The sequence below is a fragment of the Solea solea genome, chromosome 15 (assembly GCF_958295425.1).
Source record: "Solea solea chromosome 15, fSolSol10.1, whole genome shotgun sequence".
NCBI classification, from domain to species: Eukaryota; Metazoa; Chordata; class Actinopteri; order Pleuronectiformes; family Soleidae; genus Solea; species Solea solea.
In genome coordinates this window covers 25,142,710-25,160,981 of record NC_081148.1, presented here as the reverse complement: position 1 = coordinate 25,160,981, position 18,272 = coordinate 25,142,710, and the positions used below count along the sequence as shown (strand labels likewise).

The window sequence follows — 18,272 nt, the reverse complement described above, 5'->3', positions numbered from 1 at the left end:
TCTCGCGACACCTCGCTAACGTAAGATAATGTCATACAAGTTTAGTTGTTAGCATAGCTGCACACCATGTTAGCCAACGTTAGGTGATAACGTTAGTTTCTTCGGATATTAGCTCCTCCCAGATGACAGTCTGTCGATTGTTATGAATAAACTTTGTAGGTTTCTTGTTGGTTTGGCGACTTTTTGGTTCATGTGGAATTTGGGACACGTAGTTTCAGGACATTGCAAACTCGTAGTTTTAAGAAAATGTAGCGTTAACGTAGCGTTAAGGTAGTGAATACGACACATTTTGGGTTTAAACATTTAAATATATATCTTGATGAAAATGTTTTAGAAAAATTCTACAAATTTGTTCTTAAAAAAAATTCCCGTGACCCATCTGTGGGTCCCAACCCAGTGTTTGAGAATCCCTAAACCAGTTCAACCCCGATGATGTATCCACATACTTTATTAAAGAAAGACCGCAGTATAGATGACAGAAAATACAGTTAGAATTAGATTTAAACAAGAAAAACAATTATATGAATGGTTTATTTTTGTTGTTAGAGTAAATAATGTAATACAGATAACAATACCAGGGAGAAATAAAGTAAATCCTTTAATAGATTTTCAGATGATTTTCTGGAAAATAATCCATGATAATTTATCACCAATGACAACAGCAGAGAAAAATCCTCCCTATACTTCTTTAATTTAATCTTTTGATCAATTTTACCTTTACAGGATCCTAGAAATATATTCTTTCTTTGAATATTTAGAGACAAGATGTAAACACATCATCTCACTCTCTCAAACTTCATTTTCTGTCAATATTACGTACAGTAAAAAAAGATGATTTCAGGAGAAACTCACACTGAGGCCGTGTTGTGATACAGAAAAATGAGTTTTATTCTCATGTTAACGTCTCAACAAACTAGTCACATATTTTTTTCCTTTTTCCTAACAAGAGAAAACAGTTCCATCAGTACCTGCACGGCGTCGAGACTCGTCCTCTAAAACCAGTTCACGTTTGTGTCCCAAACTTTCGCTGCTACTCGAAAAATACTAAACATTACACTTTGTTTTACTCATTTTTTTAGCCCCGATATTTCAACTCAGTGGACTCGTTTTCCTTTGTGTGCAAGAATAGATCCCTTTCTTTATTTTTAATCATCCAAACAAGTGATCTTTTTATTTATTTTTTAAATTTGTTTTCCCCTCTAATAATAAAGAACAAGGCGGCCGTGTTCATGAAATGTAAAGGAATTGAAATGATCGTACCGAGTCACTTTTTACAGGAAACCTGGGGGCAGTTCCATGTTTTTAACGTTCACAGATAAACAAGTGCAAAAACAGAGATTTAAAAATAAGAATTAAAAAAAAGATTTAAGTGGATTTTGGCACAAGAACAAACAGGATTTTTTTTTTGTCAAAATTGTTCTGAATAAAAAACACAATTAAATAATAATCACTAGATATTACCCTGCACATTTTTGCTTCATGGTGTGAGTATAAGTGACTGACAACCAACAGAAAAATAAAATAAATACAAAAGGAAACATGCTAAGACACGACTCGACTGTCAAACGTCCCTAGGCACCGAGTGACCTAGTGAAAATACATGTGATATATACTCTGTCCTCTGCTGCTGGACTATACTGTATGTATATGTTCATATATATATATAAATAAATATAAACATATACATACAGTATATATATATATACACACTGTATGTATATGCTTATATATATATATATATATATATATAATATAAACATATACATATGGTATATATATATATTTATATATATATATAAACATACATATGGTATATATATATATTTATATATAAACATATACATACAGTGTATATATATATATATATATAAACATATACATACAGTATATATATACACACACACACTGTATGTATATGTTGTGTGTTTCTCAGCTGGATCTGCATATTGTTAGTATTATACTCTATTTGAATATATGTATATATATATATATATGTATGTATAGTGTTGTAAAATATATATATACACATTATGTTACACAGTGGTCTGTCTCGCCCTGGAGTGCGTTCTGAGGAGGTTTAAAAACCTGTTAGCTTAGCCGCAACTTCGGCCAAAAACCATTGTCGTGCATCGCGCTGATCTGGAATCAGCCCACGAAATCAACTCTGTTTTAGAGAAAAAGGTCCAGTATGCAAGAGGAGTAGTGTAAAAAATGGAAATAAATATATGTATATATGTATATGTGTATATACATATATGTATATACACATATACATATATGTGTGTGTATATATACATATATGTGTATGAATATATATGTGTGTATATGTATGTATATGTGTATATGTATACATATATGTGTGTATATATATATATATATATATATATATATATATATATACACACACACACACATATACACATATACATACATATATACACATATACATACATATATACACATATACACATATACATACATACACACACATATATATGTATATATACACATATACATATACATACATATACACACACACATATACATATACACACACGCACACATACATATATATACATATACACACATGTAAGCTGATATTACGTAGTTTCCCCGACATGTTGGGAGGCAGAGCGTTGCATACTGGACCTTTAATCTTTTGGCTAAAGTGACCCGGGGCTGGTTTCAGATCAGGCGCCTCTTCACCAAAGGCACTTCCGAAACGGCCCCGTGAACAGTTGCCTCACCTGGTTACTATAGAAACAACAATGCATAGAGCAAACATCCATGTGTTTGTAGTGTTTTTTTGTTTTTTTTTTAAGTTTTCCTGGCCGTTTACTGCTGGCAGTGAGGTTTAAAAACAAGAAAAGCGGGAGCTACGTACTCTAGAGAACGCGATGTCTGATCCTAGCATTTCATTTCTATAGTGTCGTACTCGCACGGACAGACAACCGTGGTTCAACTCAACGGCAAAAACTGTCACACACACGTTTACACACACTCACACACACACACACACACGAGACAAACACAAATAGTTGTCAGTCATCGTCAAACGGGTGCATAATTATGGGAAACCACAAAAGTCATTTTGCTAACAGGGCTGCCACTTTTTCAGACTCACATTACACGTGCAACATTATTATTTACTATCGCTGATTATATTCAACGTCACATGACACTGAACCATACACTGTGTTCAAAAAGTAGTCGTCATGTTTTATCGTCCGATTTCCTTAAAAAATTGGAACATAATTTAAAAATTACCCGAAAATTGTTCACTAATATCTTAAACGCCCACTGGTGGCGAGTTGCTACTTCTGTCCTAATTCTGGCCTCACTTTTCAAACAAAGAGGCTATGTCCATTTTTATATGCAGTATTTGGGGTGAACACTTGCCTTAGGGGTGAAGCTAACAGCTAAGCTAACCGGTGAGTCAGCAGATTTCCACCGCAAGTCATCAGATTTCCATTCATGAATCAGCAGATTTTCTCTCAGGAGGACGATTTAACTTTAACTTGTGTCCTCCATTTTACCGATAGGCCAAGCTGTGCTCATCACAGCGCCCTCTGCTGGACCACACAGTACTTACTCCAGACAGTCTGCTGCACTCCTGGGCTGTAAACCGTCATTTTAAAAACGTATTTGAAGTTTGAAGGAAAATACGAATGTCGGATAAAAGAGAGACAGCCCTGTTTGCTACACAGGTTGGTCAGTAGGGGGCGCCGGACTTCATTAGTGTTGAGGGTCGGGGACGCGAGGGAAGGGACACGCATTCAAAACAAATATCCAACATCAATACTTTTTTTTTTGACTGTAAACAGATGCTAACATCGCAGCGACACATAATAAAAAAAAAACACCACCAGAAAATCTTTCGGGAAGACTCGAACTTTTAACGTCAAGATGATCCAGTGCTACTAAACCTGCTCGTACGTCAGAAAGAAAAAGGCGGAGTTGATTATTAATCATAACAAAGACAAAAAATACAAAACATAGCAAGAATAATTTACATAACTAGCTGGCTGTCGTGTACCTACTGGTAGAGTGTGAACGAGTGAATTAGTGTTCGGGGGTGGGGGGTGGTGGGGTGGAGGAGGTGAAGAGACACAGCCTGCAGTGGCAGCCAGTCTCCTCTAGGGGCAGCCAAGTGGAGTCCACAGGACTTTACTCTGTTCTTGATCGACGATCGTCATGATCTGAGTGCAAATGTACGGGAGGGAGCCGCCCTGGACAATACCTGCAAACAAGGAAACACAGTCACAAACTTAATCTGATTATTAGATTTAATCTGATTTATTTCTTACGCTGTGATAACGATATTTGTTACAATGTTTTTCTGACGATTATTCACAAAAACAATCAAAACGCAGCCTTCAGTAGCTCCTAATTCCATAAATATAGGTATATTTATATCAGTACTGGTAGCTACTCAAGGCCGATACAGTAGTATCGGTACTTTATCGTGGCTGTTATATCAGTGGAAACCTGAGACTGATATCGGACAAGATTCTGGTTTCATACAAACCTGTGAAGAATTTACTGTACTCCTGCTCGATCTTCTGTGCACTTTCAAACTGCTCCTTGGAATGTTTCTGAGATACTTTGTCCCGCAGATAAACCGGATCTTTCTGCTCCCTGTGACAAGAAGACATCGTAACTTCAACATGATGAAAAGCAGACGCGGTTTTTCTTTATTCAGGAAAGACTCGGTTTATGCTTCAGCTAAAGGTTCAAATTTCAAACTCACTTTATCTGCTTGGCGTTTTTGTAGCGAATGAAAACAACGATTGGATAAATGTGAACACTGTGCAGCCGATCGATGGCGTGTGGTGCGATGTCCAGTAAACAGTGGCAGCCCTGCGTCCACAAATAAAAACAGCTGTTAGTTCAAAACATTATTATTATTATTATTCTTCATAAAGGCTGCAACAAAAAAATTTATGAATAAAATCTTGTTTTCATTTTTATTTAGTTGAGATTCCAAACAACGAGAGAAGAAAATAAAAACAAACCTTTTCTGCGATTTCCTTTATCGAAGCAACGGTGGTGACGTCAAAATGGCCGCTCCTGCGTTTGTAGTCGATGAAGAGACAATCTTTGACGCCGCGCTCGATGGCTTGTTGGGACGCCTTCATCACCTCTGCAGACAGACAGACAGACAGACAGACAGACAGACAGACAGACAGACAGACAGACAGACAGACAGGCAGACAGGCAGACAAGTTAGACGTGTGGATGAGAACATTCTAACACGTCTCATTTTTATCTCAACCAAGATAACTGCGATAATTGTCAAGATTTCGCGTCAAAAACAAACTGAAAACCTCATCTTATATTTTGGTGACAAATTTTTTGCATTAAAGATGACTGGGGAGATGCAGGCTCCCCCTAGTGGCAGCAAAGGGTAGCGAAGAAAACAGAATTTTTCTATAAAAGTCATTCATGGGAAATATTAACAATAATCCTGATAATAATAATTTTAAAGAAAATCGGCATAATACCCGAGTGAAATGGCGTAATAATCGTACACTGTCCCGATGTCGTAAACAGAGACACATTTTTCATGAAGGCAGATTATTTACAAATTTTAATTTTTGTTTCTTATATCACTTTTTTTAAAGCATCGTAGAACTACACAGAATCTTCAAGACTTTGACGATGACGTCGCAAAAAACAACAAGAACACTAAAAATAAATTTCTGGCCAAGAAAGCAGAATAATGATGTTAAAATGACAATTACGATAAAAACAAACAACTATCGCACACAAGGAAAAAAGCAAAACTTAACATTTAGTTATCGAACAATTACAAGATCAAATGTTCTTTTAATTCACCTAAATTCAGTTCCTTTTGTAAATCATTATTATCAGAGGTTATTATTGACTTGAGCTCACCGAGTAAACATCTGCAGAACTTCCCGGGAGATTCTTTGATCAGCATCTCCTTCACGGCGTCGGTGAGCGGCCCGAGGACGAGCACCGGCCGAGGGGACGAGCACTCCACCTTCTGGACGCGCTGGTACGCCAGACTCACACAGTCTGACACGAGGACACGCAGAGTTAATCAAAGAAGCGTTCATCTATGTTTAGTGATCGTCTGTGTGTTTGTTTTACCGTCAAAGAAGGGGATGGAGTCGGTGCTGATGGCGTCCAGAGCCACCGTCTCTTTGCTGTCCTTGGAGCTGCTGCGTTTGTGTTTCTGTTTCCTCCTGAAGAACGACCTGCGGGCGGCGGCCGACAGAGTCTTCGCCGAGTCTTCCTTCATTTCTGTCACGCTGTGTCTGCGGTAAAACTCCTGGTCCATCCTGAGAAAGAAAAAACACACATTTTACACAAGAGAATCCACACAAGAAGGATAAAGATATGAAAGAAGGAGCTAAAATTCTCTTTTGAAAAGCTTGAACAAAGTTGACTCAACTAATAGTCAACTATTTAGATTTTTTCAGTTTAATGTGGACCAATGATTTTTTGAGGATTTTTTCCCCCAGCTCCAAGGCGTCGTCTTTCACTGTATATAGAATATATAAGTGCAGTATCTCACGTTCAATCCTGTTTATACTGTAGATATTCTGTTAACTTCATGTCTATAACGTCGCCAGATTTCTTCAGAACTAGAAAGAATCAGAATATTTATGAATGTGTAGAAATTATGTTTGTGACACAGAAACAAAGAAACTCTGAAACAGAACAAATGGAAGAGGAGTGAAAATAGAAATAAATAAATAAATAAATAAATAAATCCTACATCTGACACATGACTCAGGTTGTTGTCACAGCTGTTACAGTGTGTGTGTGTGTGTCCACCCACATGTACTTGCTGGGGATCTGTCCTCTCTGGATCTTCTGAGCGTTCTCGTCCAGCTGCCAGGCCATCCACGTCCCGAAGGTGCCCTTAGGTAAAGACTCGTCCACGTACAGGATGTCGTCTTTCTTAAACGTGAGGTCGCCCTCGGCGTCGGCGACGCGGTCGTAAAGTGCTCTGTGTGAGAAAAAAATTAGAAAAGGCAAAAATAATCAATAACTGAGATATTAGCAACATTACAGCAAAAAAACTGAAACTAAAAACACAAAAAGTAAAAAGAACAATTTCTGCAAATCTTTTCTTTAAAAGAACATTTATGCTCTATTTTTCTGATTTTTTTTAAAAAAATTCTGTTCTTTTCCTGATTTAACAAGTTGATTCCTTAAAATATGGAAGTCACAAAAATTCAACATTTGTTTAAATTTAAGTAAACAATATCAGTGTGGTGATTCCAGGTTTCCAGGACTTGTTTTTCAAGGTATACAATGTTTGACTACAATTCAAATACTACTGAATACTCGGTTAGGGTTATATTCTACTATTATACTGTAGGAATTTTTGAAGAGGGACAGTGAAATGCGTTTTTCTGGACCATTTTGAGGTTGGTTCTGCACCACATGTGGCCCACAAGCCTCCATTTGATCCACCTGACTCTAGTGCCATGCCAGCATGAAGTCATTTTTCTAGAACTGGTTTAACCCTTGGTCAATTTCCAGGGGAATAATACACAACTTTATTGTTTATAGATATTAATCTTTTCTCCAGTTCAGCTCCTACAGTCGCGTGTACGAATAAGTGTTACACTCAGACCATTAAGTGCCAAAAATGTCCTATTGAAACCCATCATTCAAACAGCAGATTTTGATCTTTGGCTCAAATAAAATCCCTGTGGGTAAAACAGTCCTGACCAGAAACTGGGTCAGTTTTCTTTGACCATCTTCAGGCTTTACAAAGTGCAGTTTTTGGTTTTTATGTGTTGAGTCAACGTTATGATTAAACGTATATAAAAAAAAACCTGGAGTAGCGATAATTAAGCAAGTCACATAAGAAACCGTTTTTACTTTATTTTTGGTTCATAAAAATGAACTAAGTGAACTTTGAACTGTGACGTAATTGCAAATTTCACAAACTCAACCCGATTTTAAACATTTTGAGGTACTTTCTGTGTTTAAATATATATATTTCATCAGATCACCTATAGAATGTGCTGAAAAAAGGGATAAAAGACAATCTATATTCTTATAACCTCAGTACATAGTAATGTGAAAAAAGCAGCCTCAATGCTCCGTGTTCTCAGGGTTAATGTATAATTCTTCCAGCTCTTTTGTTTTTGGACAGAACGAGGGAATTAAAGCAGACGTTGATAAAGTGAGAGTGAAGGTGAGGTATCAGGCGAGCAGCGGGGTGAGAACCAGAACAAGATAAATGTGAGATAAAACAAGAGGACGAGCAGAGAGGAGAGAGTTTATCTGTCGGCCTGGTTTCGCCTCCTCCTCCTGTCGGAGCCTCATAAGTCACCGTGGAGCAGGCCTGAGTGTATTTACTGCACATGACATCACAAACCCACTCTGCCTATATGACAAAGTGACTGCAACAGCTGCGGCGGCAACACGACCAGACGCACCCGCAACAATAAAACCCACCACGACTATTTTAGTGCTTGTCGCTTTTTCCCCTTGTTCATACGCGACGTACGAGCTGGAAAACACGGAGCTGTGAAACTGAACGCAGTGTTCTGTTTCTGGGTGATACTGAGCACAGGGGATTAGACAAAACTAAATCTGTGGCGCAATTAGCATTGTTGAAGTCACACAGTGGATCAGGGACATAATTGGTTTGATGAGGAAAAGGCCACTGGAGTGGTGTTTCTATATATGGCAGTGTGACACGAGTGGTTCCCAGCAAGAGAAAAGATCTGTTTGAATTGAAACTGATATTCTACCAGAAATATTACAAAACACTGACAACTCTCACTCTCTGAATACATGAAAAAAACACAAAAAGGAAATATTGGGAATATAGAAACAACAATGTCTGCGTCGACTTCACACATCCCCGCCTTTTCTTTTTTCATTTTCAGAGCAGATATCTGCACAAACAACGGCAACAGCCAACGGTTATTCATCCTTGTTTGTTTACCCTTCACTGTCGCTCTTAAGGCCCCGGGATACTCCTCACGATTCAGTTTACATTTGGTCTTAAATATGTGAATTGTGACTTCTTTACGATGCAGAGTACCCTTTCAACTTTTACACATTTCATTCAGTGTTACACTCGGACCGTTAAGCACAAAAAATGTCCCATTGAAACCCATTCATTTAAACTGCAATTTCTGATCTCTGGCTCCCAAAATAAAATCCCTTGTGACCCAGTTTCTGCTCATGACTGTTTTACCAGGCAATCAAGATCCATTGATGATGGTTTCATAATCGAATCTTAATTGAAACGTGGGGTGCCTAAAGATTCCCACCCCTAGTTGCTCTCATAGACTCTCGTAGATTTGACAAATCATGTCGTCTGTGATTCCCTCGTTAACCTGCTTTACTAGTATGTAGAGTGAAACACGTACCTAATATAAAAGCCGTCTCCTGGTAAGTCTCTGAGGACACTGAAGTCGTCGGGTCGATGCTGCACCTTCAGTGTCACCACGTCTGCGGGTTTCAGCATCTCCACGTAAACCTCTTCAGCTGTTTTATTCTTCATATTCACTGAGTTATACTGAAACACAATAGGGGAAAAAAGACAGCGTGAACTTTAACATGTCATCATGATGATGTTTAAAGAACTCATGCTCTTATGTTTATGTTCCTGGTAAAACAGCACATTTACAATAAGAAACTTAACTTATTTTGTAATTAAAACACTGCATACAGATGTGCTTACCTGAGAACACAAAAGCATTATCATCTGAGGAAAAGTTACCTGTGCCCTCACTAGATTGTTGCCACTGCTGCATCTTTACAAACAGGAAGTGCTTACTAAATAAAAAGATTAAGACAATCCCATGTGTGTTCACGCTCCTCTGTGAGATAATTTGCCTTTTCAGACATTAACTCTGGGCAATGAGGTGGAAAATTGTTTTCTAAACATTCTCTCTAGAGCAGTGGTGCCCAAAGACTAGGTTGGGGCCCACAGATGGGTCGCAGGAGATTTGGATTTGGTCATTTTTGGCTGTGTTCATGCAAATGGCGTAAATTTTCATTATTTGATCTTGTTATTTCCAGTTCAGCTTCTACAGTCAGGCTTTAATACACCGCGTACAAACAAGTGTTACACTCAGACCGTTAAGTGCCAAAAATGTCCCATTGAAACACATCAATCAAACTACAATTTATGATCTCTGGCTACCCCAATAAAATCCCCTGTGACCAGATCCAGTTTCTGGTCATGACTGTTTTACCAGTCAGGACTATAGAGTGAGGATTGGGACACTTTTTCTGTTTTAAACAAAAACCAAGCCTACAAGTTTTAACCAAGCTGAAAGACATTCAGTTTTATGATCCAAGTTCTGTGCAGTCAAATTTCTAGCACCTTGGAAATTTGAAAAACCTTCTTGACACTGATGTGTCGAGAAGTCTGTTTTCTCAGTATTTCACACTTTACACAGACATATATATCTCGATAAGAACCGTCACTTGTGTCACTCTCTCCACATTTTCCAGTGTGTTTGCTGGTTTTTATTGCCTTGTTTTTACAGTGTTCCTAGTTTTAGTTTGTAATGTCAGGTCTTGCCTGGAGTTTCTATACTTAGCTGAATGTGTTTTAGAGCAGATGCAATATTATTATTTTTTTATTTAGTGTTATTTATACTCCGGGGATTAGATGTCCTTTTGTAGGCTGTTTGTTGTTCTGCAGCAGAAACAAAATTTCCCTGTGGGGAAACATTTAAATATAGTTGATTTGGTTTTTCAACTTAGCAACTAAAGATAAAGGGTGACCATTGGGGAACATATCCACTGCTTTATCTCACCATTAGACAACATTTTTCAAGTGGAAAATTAGCTTTGTGTCCCTTTGTGAAAAGTTCCCCCTCCCACGCCAAAGTCCATAGAGAAAATGTGTGATTTTAGCTCACAGCACACAGGAGCCGCTGATCCACTGCCGCCTCCATCAGTAAGTTAATATGTGTTCTTCTGTGACTTTTATGTTGAAAATCCTTTGTTAATATTCTGTCACCTGAGTAAATCTGAGCAAACGAGCCGCAGTAGACCAGCGGCTCCTGTGTCCCCACCAGCTAAAAAACATGATTTTCTCTCTGGAGTTCGGTGTGGCGGGATGAACGTTTTACAAAGAGACATAAACTTTAGTTTGCAGTTGGAAAAGGTGCAGAATACATACAGATGAGGGTGGATTAAGAGGTTTAAGATCAGATCAGAGACGTCCATACCTCTAAGATCAGGTCTCCAGGAAGGAGTCCATCAGAGCCTCGGGCAGGACTGTCTTCATCCAGGCTCTCAATGTAGACACCACGTAGGTTTCCTCCACAGAGCGACACTCCCACTTCCACTCCAGGCCTTCGTACCGTCACAAGCCTCGGCTCCACCGCCTTCCTGCTGCTCTCAGACGGCATCCTGGGAAACCACAAGGTCTCAGTTGGAGTGACAGAGGAAATATTTGTGCTACTGTATTACGACGTGAGTATTACCTGCTGAAGTTCTGCGGGCTGGTCGTGGGTGTGGTCTGCTTGGAGGAGGGAGTAAGCGTGCCTTCATCCTGTTCGCTGAGCGTATCGATGTTGGAGTGATTGTCGGGGGATGCGGCGCCGTTTCCTTGAGGACTCGGCTGAGCAGTGACTGGCTCCAGACGAGAACTGCAACGATTTAAAAACGTTTATTTTACCTAAATCACTTGTATATTATTACTTAAAACCCTAATGAACTTGAAGTATATGAATTACTGTATAATCTGCGGATGTGGAAGAGTTGGTGATCTGGTTGGTCTTGAAAACTCATTATACACATTTTTAAGAATTAATTAGTATTTATTTTACCATTTTAAACATGAATTTCCCAACGCCAGTTTTTACTCTATCTTAAAAATGTGTGTTAACTGCTTTATTTCAACTGTGAAATCACGTTTTTGCCGCTTTGCAAACTTCTCACTCTCCCACACCAAACTCCATCGAGAAGATCTGTGATTTTACATCGCAGCACACATGAGCTGTTGATCCACTGCTGCCTCCACCAGTCAGTTCAAATGTGTTCTTTTGTGACTTCTGTGTTTAAAAGTCTTTGTTCTGATTAGTGACACAAACTGACCACACGAGGCAGCAGCAGACCAGCAGCTTCCTGTGTCGCCGTGAGCTTAAAATGTGGATTTTCTCTATGGAGTTTGGTGTGGGAGAGTGAGTGAGTTTACAAAGTGACACAAGTCTAAGAAAACGTATATTAAATCTGTCTTTTGTGGCTAAAATCTGTCCATTTTTAAAATGTATGTATACACACACACACACACACATAAAGAACACTGTTACCTGGAGCGTGAGTGGTTTCCCAGCTGGTACATGTGTGGGTTGTACTGAGCCATGATGGTGATGGTGTCACACTGTTGGCCGATGATGAGACGAGCTTGCTGCTCCGTGGCGTTCCGCAGGTTGATACCATTAAACTGATACGGGGGGGATGTAAGCAAAGTAGTTATTTTAGCTTGGGCTACTTTTTACACAGAATTGGTTGTTTTTCTTGTTGACTTAAACGTCCATGAGGTCCAGCATGTAAGAATTTGTGACCTGTGGGTAGTAAACTGTAATTTCTGCCAGTGAAGCCTCCTAAATGTTATTTAGATTCTCTCATTGTTATTGAAGGACAAACCAAACGAGGCTTGTGAGGTCACAGTGACCTTGACCGTGACCACCAGAATCTAATCACTTCATCCTCATGCCTGTGTCAATGTTTGTGCCAAATCTGTAAAAAGGTTTGTCTCTTGCTTTTCCTGAGAAATATGAGATCTCTGAGGTCACAGTGACCTGGATCTTTGACTCGTGCTGCAGTCAAGACTAAACTGAAAAAGACCAGGTTCTTACCAAGACCAAGGCAGGGCATATGTTCCTGTATTTGTACTGTATATAGTGGACTTGTGTTGATCTTGGTCTTGACAGTCTTGTTACTTTAAAGTCTTGGTCTCTCTTGGCTACAGAACTACCTTAGACCTTGAAGGGATTGCCTTTAGGAAGATCTTCAAATATCACATTCACATGGACTTATGGACTATTTAAAGTTCTCCAGAGGATCTTCATACCTCCAGCAGCTGGTCTCCGTACTCCAGCCCCGCCTGATGGGCAATGCTTCCTCCCGTAACCTTTGAAACAAAGATTCCTCCGTTCTCCCCGCTGACGATGGAGATTCCAAGAGGCTCTGCACCTTTTTGGACGACGACGTTGCGAGGTTCCTCCAGGTACGGCCTGGTGGGAAAGACAGAAATGTGTGAATGGACAGTGTCACAGCGAAGATGGAGGATAAAGGCTGACCCATGCTCCATCCCATCTCTCTGAACTTGAGGATTGTCCCTTGACGGAACTGTCCCTAAACATCTTCTTCAAAATAACTGCCCTAAAGTGGATGGTTTTGGTTAAATTGAGGATGAATTTGCTAAATAAAGACAAAGAGTGACAGAGAGGAGATATGTTGGTCCAACAGTTGAAAATGAAACATCTACACAGAGACAGTGAAGACCACTTGGAGGTGATGGAGCATAAATCAGGCTTTTAACTTATAGGGGACAGTTTTTAAGGTGATAAATGTTGAGGTGACATATTTTGGAGTTGGGCAGACCAATTTCTTTGGTTTTATAAGTCATTTGCTAACCAGGCTGTTGTTCCATCATTAGACCTAATCACCATCATCAACAGAAGATCTGGACTCTTGGATCTGGAGTGTGGATTTGCTGATAGGCCACTTAACCAAGACACAGTTTACAACACTCTAAAAGCACAGGCAACTGAAATACCTTATTTGCCTGAACTTCAGTTTATAGGAAGTTGACTTTGGGCAAGGCATACTGGACGACTCCATGTGGGTCAGGGTTGGGTATCGAACTCAGTCAATTTACCAAAGGTTTTCCAAAGTTTGGGCTCATTTTTCCACCAAATTATCTACATTTTTGTAAGTGGGGCAGAGTGGTCTTCCTCCAACCGAAGGATCAGGGATCAACCCCGGTCTCCTTGAGTCTCTAACGCCAGTGTCCCTGGACAAACCCCCTGATTTTCAAGCCCAAGCAAAGCCAAATCCAGCATAAAAACCAATGCCAAATTAATGGCAAATATAGTCTAGTGCTACAGTACCAGAGGGTGCAGCTACCAGAAAAGGAACTGGTTGTAAATATAAATGGTACCCAACCCTAATAAAGGCAGATACGAGGAATGGATCAGCAGCCAGAGGTGAAGAATGAGAATAAACTAAAAAAACAAAAGCACACTGTAAAGTTTAAATACATACTGCAGACTAAAGGGTAATTCAGCTTGAGGTCATTGTGGGAAACATGCATGTCGTTGGCATCATGGCGGGGGGTGGACAGGACATGCTTCCAGACAAGAGCAGCCATCCAAACGTCATCAATGAACCTTTAAAGTTCATCAGGACAGTTTCCCTGAAGGTTCTGCAGCATGCGAAGAACTAGAAGACTAAATAATAAACTTTGTTCTCTCTTGTTGAAATGGAGGATAAACATTCCAGCATGTGGACAAGCTGGACTCAGCGGGGGAGGACGAGTGGGAGCGGGAGAGGACACATTGTCTTGAATCTGAGGTAGCACTGAGAGGAAGAACGAACCTGAGGCTCCTGAGAGAGGAGAACCTCGGCCTCGCAGCCGGAGGAATCCTTAGAAAAGAGCGGTTACGGTAAAGAGCTCTGGAAGCGGGAGGAGGACAGAGAGGAGGGAGGGGGACAGAAGACATCAACACAGAGAAAGCGATGGGTAAAAAAAAGACCAGAGACAAATTTAAAAACAGGGACGGAGACACTGCGGCTCAAACATCACTGCTGCAGTGATTGGAGCGTCTATTAAATTAATAAACAAGTGTTAATAGGATTTCAGTCTGAATTTCAATGAAGGGGACTGCAGTGCTCAGACCAGGATAGACCCGTTGCCTGGCAACGGGGCTGCTGAAATAGCCCAGGATGATTCCTGCAGGCAGATGTGGGCCAAATCTGACCCGCTTTCAGAAACGATCCTATAATCATTCTCTCCATGATAAATTCAACCAGAATCCTCTGGAAGGGATAGTTCAAGGTTTCTGATTTAAGGTTCTGATTTAAAAAAAATTTGATTATTTTAAAAATTCTAACTTCAAACACAGTTTATGCACTTGTTGTTTGTTTTTATTGACATGTGCTTTCAAATTGATTTTGTTGTTGTTGTTGTTTGTCTTTTTAGATTTAAAGAGAAACAGGAAATCAGAAAGAAATACTCTAGCCAGTAAGAAAATCTACATCAGATTAAGTCTACGCCATTTCAGGAATATCTTCACCGCTTAATCTCACTTTTAAACAGACTTTTCCAAAGAGAAACTGAAGTTTCTGTCACTTTGTAAACCACTCTCTCTCACACACCATCGGTGTTTGAAAACACATGTTCAGATAAGTTATTAGTTAAGTGACACAAATGTATTGTGTCCTTGTGAGCTAAAAACACTGAGTTTGTCAATGGACTTTGTTGTGGTTTAAAAAGCAGCAAGAAACAGACTAAATAAATCCAAATTAAAAAAATCATGGACATTGAGACCTTTTTTTTCCCATACCTGTCTTTCCTTCGCTCTCCTATCGTTACGGGACTGACTGAGATCCGTGGTAAAGTGGAAATGGAGCCCTGTGATTGGCTGCTGACGAATGACGTCGTCTCCAGGTTGAGCGGCGACTGCGGCGGCGTGATGAGACTGGGACTGCTGCACTCGGAGTGTGACAGGGAGCCTGAGGAGCAGAGAGAGAAAAATCTGCAGTTTTAATTTTATAAAATTAGCAGCATTAGCATTGTGAGGAGATTTTTTTAGCATGGCTTTCAAAAACCTTCAAGGGCCTTGAATTTTTTTTCAAATTCACAAAATTCAAACACTTTCAATAACCCTCAATGTCTATTTAGGGTGGTTTCCAAAAACTTTCAATGACCCTCAATGTCAATGTAGGGTGGTTTTCAAAAACTTTCAAGGCCCTTGAATTTTTTTTCAAATTCACAAAATTCTAGAACTTTCAATGACCCTCAATGTCTATTTAGGGTAGTTTTCAAATGCTTTCAAGGCCCTTGAATTTTTTTTCAAATTCACAAAATTCAAGCACTTTCAATGACCCCCAATATCTATTTAGGGTGGTTTTCAAAAAACTTCAAGGGCCTTGAATTTTTTTTATTATTTCAAAATCACAAACTTTCAATGATTTCAAGGACCCGTGTGGACCCTGAACAATGTTCTGCACACAAACAAAGATTAAAAAATAACTTGGAGACTTTGAGAATATGACCTCAGACATTCTGAGTACACATGTAATGCAGCACACTCGTACGTGTGTTTTAATATTACAAATGTGATCGTATAAGCCTGGATCCTGGGATCAGTACCTCGGTCTGAGCCCAGCATGGAGCGTGGGTAACGTGGAGTAGAAGGGATCTTGATCCTCTCAGCGCGGTACTGGACGTTGCTGGAAGAACCTGGCAGCAGACGGGACGAGACGACTGAGGAATGAATGCTGTGACATCATATCCAAACACGAGAAAGGGACACACACACAGGACTGTGTGTGTGTGTGTGTGTGTGCGTGCATGCGTGCGTGTAAGACTGACCAAGCCGTGCGCTGGACGGCAGTGAGTTTGTACCGTGTGATGCTCTGCTGCTGCGCGACGACGACTCCGAGAAGTCGCTTGTGCGCTTCTGCTGACTCAGGTCCAGGCTGAGGTGACCCTGGTGCTGCGGGCTGTTGTTGTTGTTGTTGTTGTTGTTGATGACAAAAACAGAAAATCCATTTAATAACACATACAGTGCTCATTCAACAGTTAAAGTCAGTGAGCATGCCTTTGGGGAGGCAGGAAACTTTAAATGTCATCAGTCAAATCACAAACGACTGTGGGAAAAAAGTAAGAACCTTTCATTTTAAAAGGCTAGTTCAGGTTTTTTGACAAAAATATAAAGTGTACAGCATCTTCACATCATGTTCAGAGTTTCATATCTTCATTAAACAACTTTCTCCAGCTGGAACCAGAACTTTAAACAGAGAGAGAGTGTGTGTGTGTGTGTGTGGGGGGGGGGGGGGTGTCACCTGGTGTGGGTGTGCTGGTGACATATCTGGGAGGCGACAGACGGGCAGTTGCTGGTGTGAACGCGGTGACTGCGCACGGTGTACACCGGATTCCTCATCACAGCGGTGACCGCGGGGCAGGGAGACAGTCCTCTGTGGGCTGAACCTGACAGAAGCACAGACACATGCAGCAGTGTGACGTTAAAGAGGCGAGGGCGAGGGTGTGATGGTGGTGGTGAGAAGTCAAGGGAGGGAACTCACTGGGAGGGAGGGCGCCGTTGTAGACGGTGGGGACGAAGCCGACGCTGTGCCTGTGGGTGCGGCTGGGTGAGGAGCGCAGCAGCTCCCTGGGCTCCGGTGAGTGTTCATCGTTAGAGTAGCTCTGTGATGGATGACGGAAACGGACGGTTAGCGTTCCGCCTGCAGGAGGGCGGCGACGGCGGGCGAGGAGGAGGAGGAGGGAAACATAGTCTACCATGTTGCTCAAAAACAAGAGTCATATGAGGAGAAATGACAGGAGGAAGATCACAGTGTGACAGTGAAATGAACATTTATCCACTGTGTGGTGCTGCTGTGGTCGCCTGAGCCTGAGGCACAGACATCAATCAGGCCCAACTCTGGCAGGCTCTTACATTCTATTACAAAATGGATGCTTTGGCCCTCTGGCATGTTTTTAAATGTCTTCCTTTTTCTTTTTTTTTATAAAACACTTTTCATCTCTTTATTAGGGAACAATTTAAAGTGATAGCTGAGGTTTGGCCAGTGAGGAAAACACTTTAACAAAAGGTTTATCCATGTCTATGTCAGCTTCTGTGTGACACTACAACATGATTCAACCTTTTCTGGCAGGAAACTCAACCTTTGTGTCACGACCCTGCACCAAAGCCCATAGAGAAAATCAACGATGTTACGTGACAGCACACAGGAGCTGTCGCTCCACCGCTGCCTCCTTCAGTGCCTTCCTTTAAATGTGTTATATTTTGACTTCAGTATTCAGAAACAGCCAAGTAACACAAAGTTAATAAAAGAGGCAGCGGTGGACCAGCAGTGCTCATGTCCACATGTGCTTAAAACACTGATTTTCTTAATGGTCTTTGGTGTAGAGGAAGAACGGTTAACAAAAGTCACACAAACCTTCAGTTTCCTGTAAGAAAACGCTGCCTAACAGTGAAATAAATGACATAATGAACACTGACATCCTTATAATTAGGTACATCTTTTAGTAAGAGGCTAAAATCTGTTAAAATCTC

At 40.4% G+C, this 18,272-nt stretch overlaps 1 protein-coding gene across 5 annotated transcripts in view; it reads right to left on the bottom strand.

Annotated features, from left to right (window-relative positions):
* Positions 1–2,567: 2,567 nt before the first annotated feature.
* The window catches only part of dlg5a (discs, large homolog 5a (Drosophila)), a 45,082-nt gene continuing 29,377 nt past the window's right edge, over positions 2,568–18,272 (bottom strand). Inside the window, exons 17-34 of one of the 5 annotated variants that reach the window (XM_058651318.1) lie at positions 17,284–17,404; positions 17,044–17,188; positions 16,571–16,701; positions 16,349–16,462; positions 15,540–15,708; positions 14,572–14,649; positions 13,043–13,205; positions 12,279–12,412; positions 11,451–11,615; positions 11,193–11,376; positions 9,375–9,523; positions 6,812–6,982; positions 6,118–6,308; positions 5,899–6,042; positions 5,016–5,143; positions 4,751–4,860; positions 4,529–4,638; positions 2,568–4,240 (exon numbers count right to left, since the gene is read on the bottom strand). In XM_058651318.1, coding sequence (XP_058507301.1) covers positions 4,137–4,240; positions 4,529–4,638; positions 4,751–4,860; positions 5,016–5,143; positions 5,899–6,042; positions 6,118–6,308; positions 6,812–6,982; positions 9,375–9,523; positions 11,193–11,376; positions 11,451–11,615; positions 12,279–12,412; positions 13,043–13,205; positions 14,572–14,649; positions 15,540–15,708; positions 16,349–16,462; positions 16,571–16,701; positions 17,044–17,188; positions 17,284–17,404 — 2,511 coding nt within the window. In that variant the 3' untranslated portion in view covers positions 2,568–4,136. The remainder of the gene's footprint in view (positions 4,241–4,528; positions 4,639–4,750; positions 4,861–5,015; positions 5,144–5,898; positions 6,043–6,117; positions 6,309–6,811; positions 6,983–9,374; positions 9,524–11,192; positions 11,377–11,450; positions 11,616–12,278; positions 12,413–13,042; positions 13,206–14,571; positions 14,650–15,539; positions 15,709–16,348; positions 16,463–16,570; positions 16,702–17,043; positions 17,189–17,283; positions 17,405–18,272) is intronic. The other 4 variants (XM_058651319.1, XM_058651320.1, XM_058651321.1 and 1 more) reach the window with 4 other exon arrangements.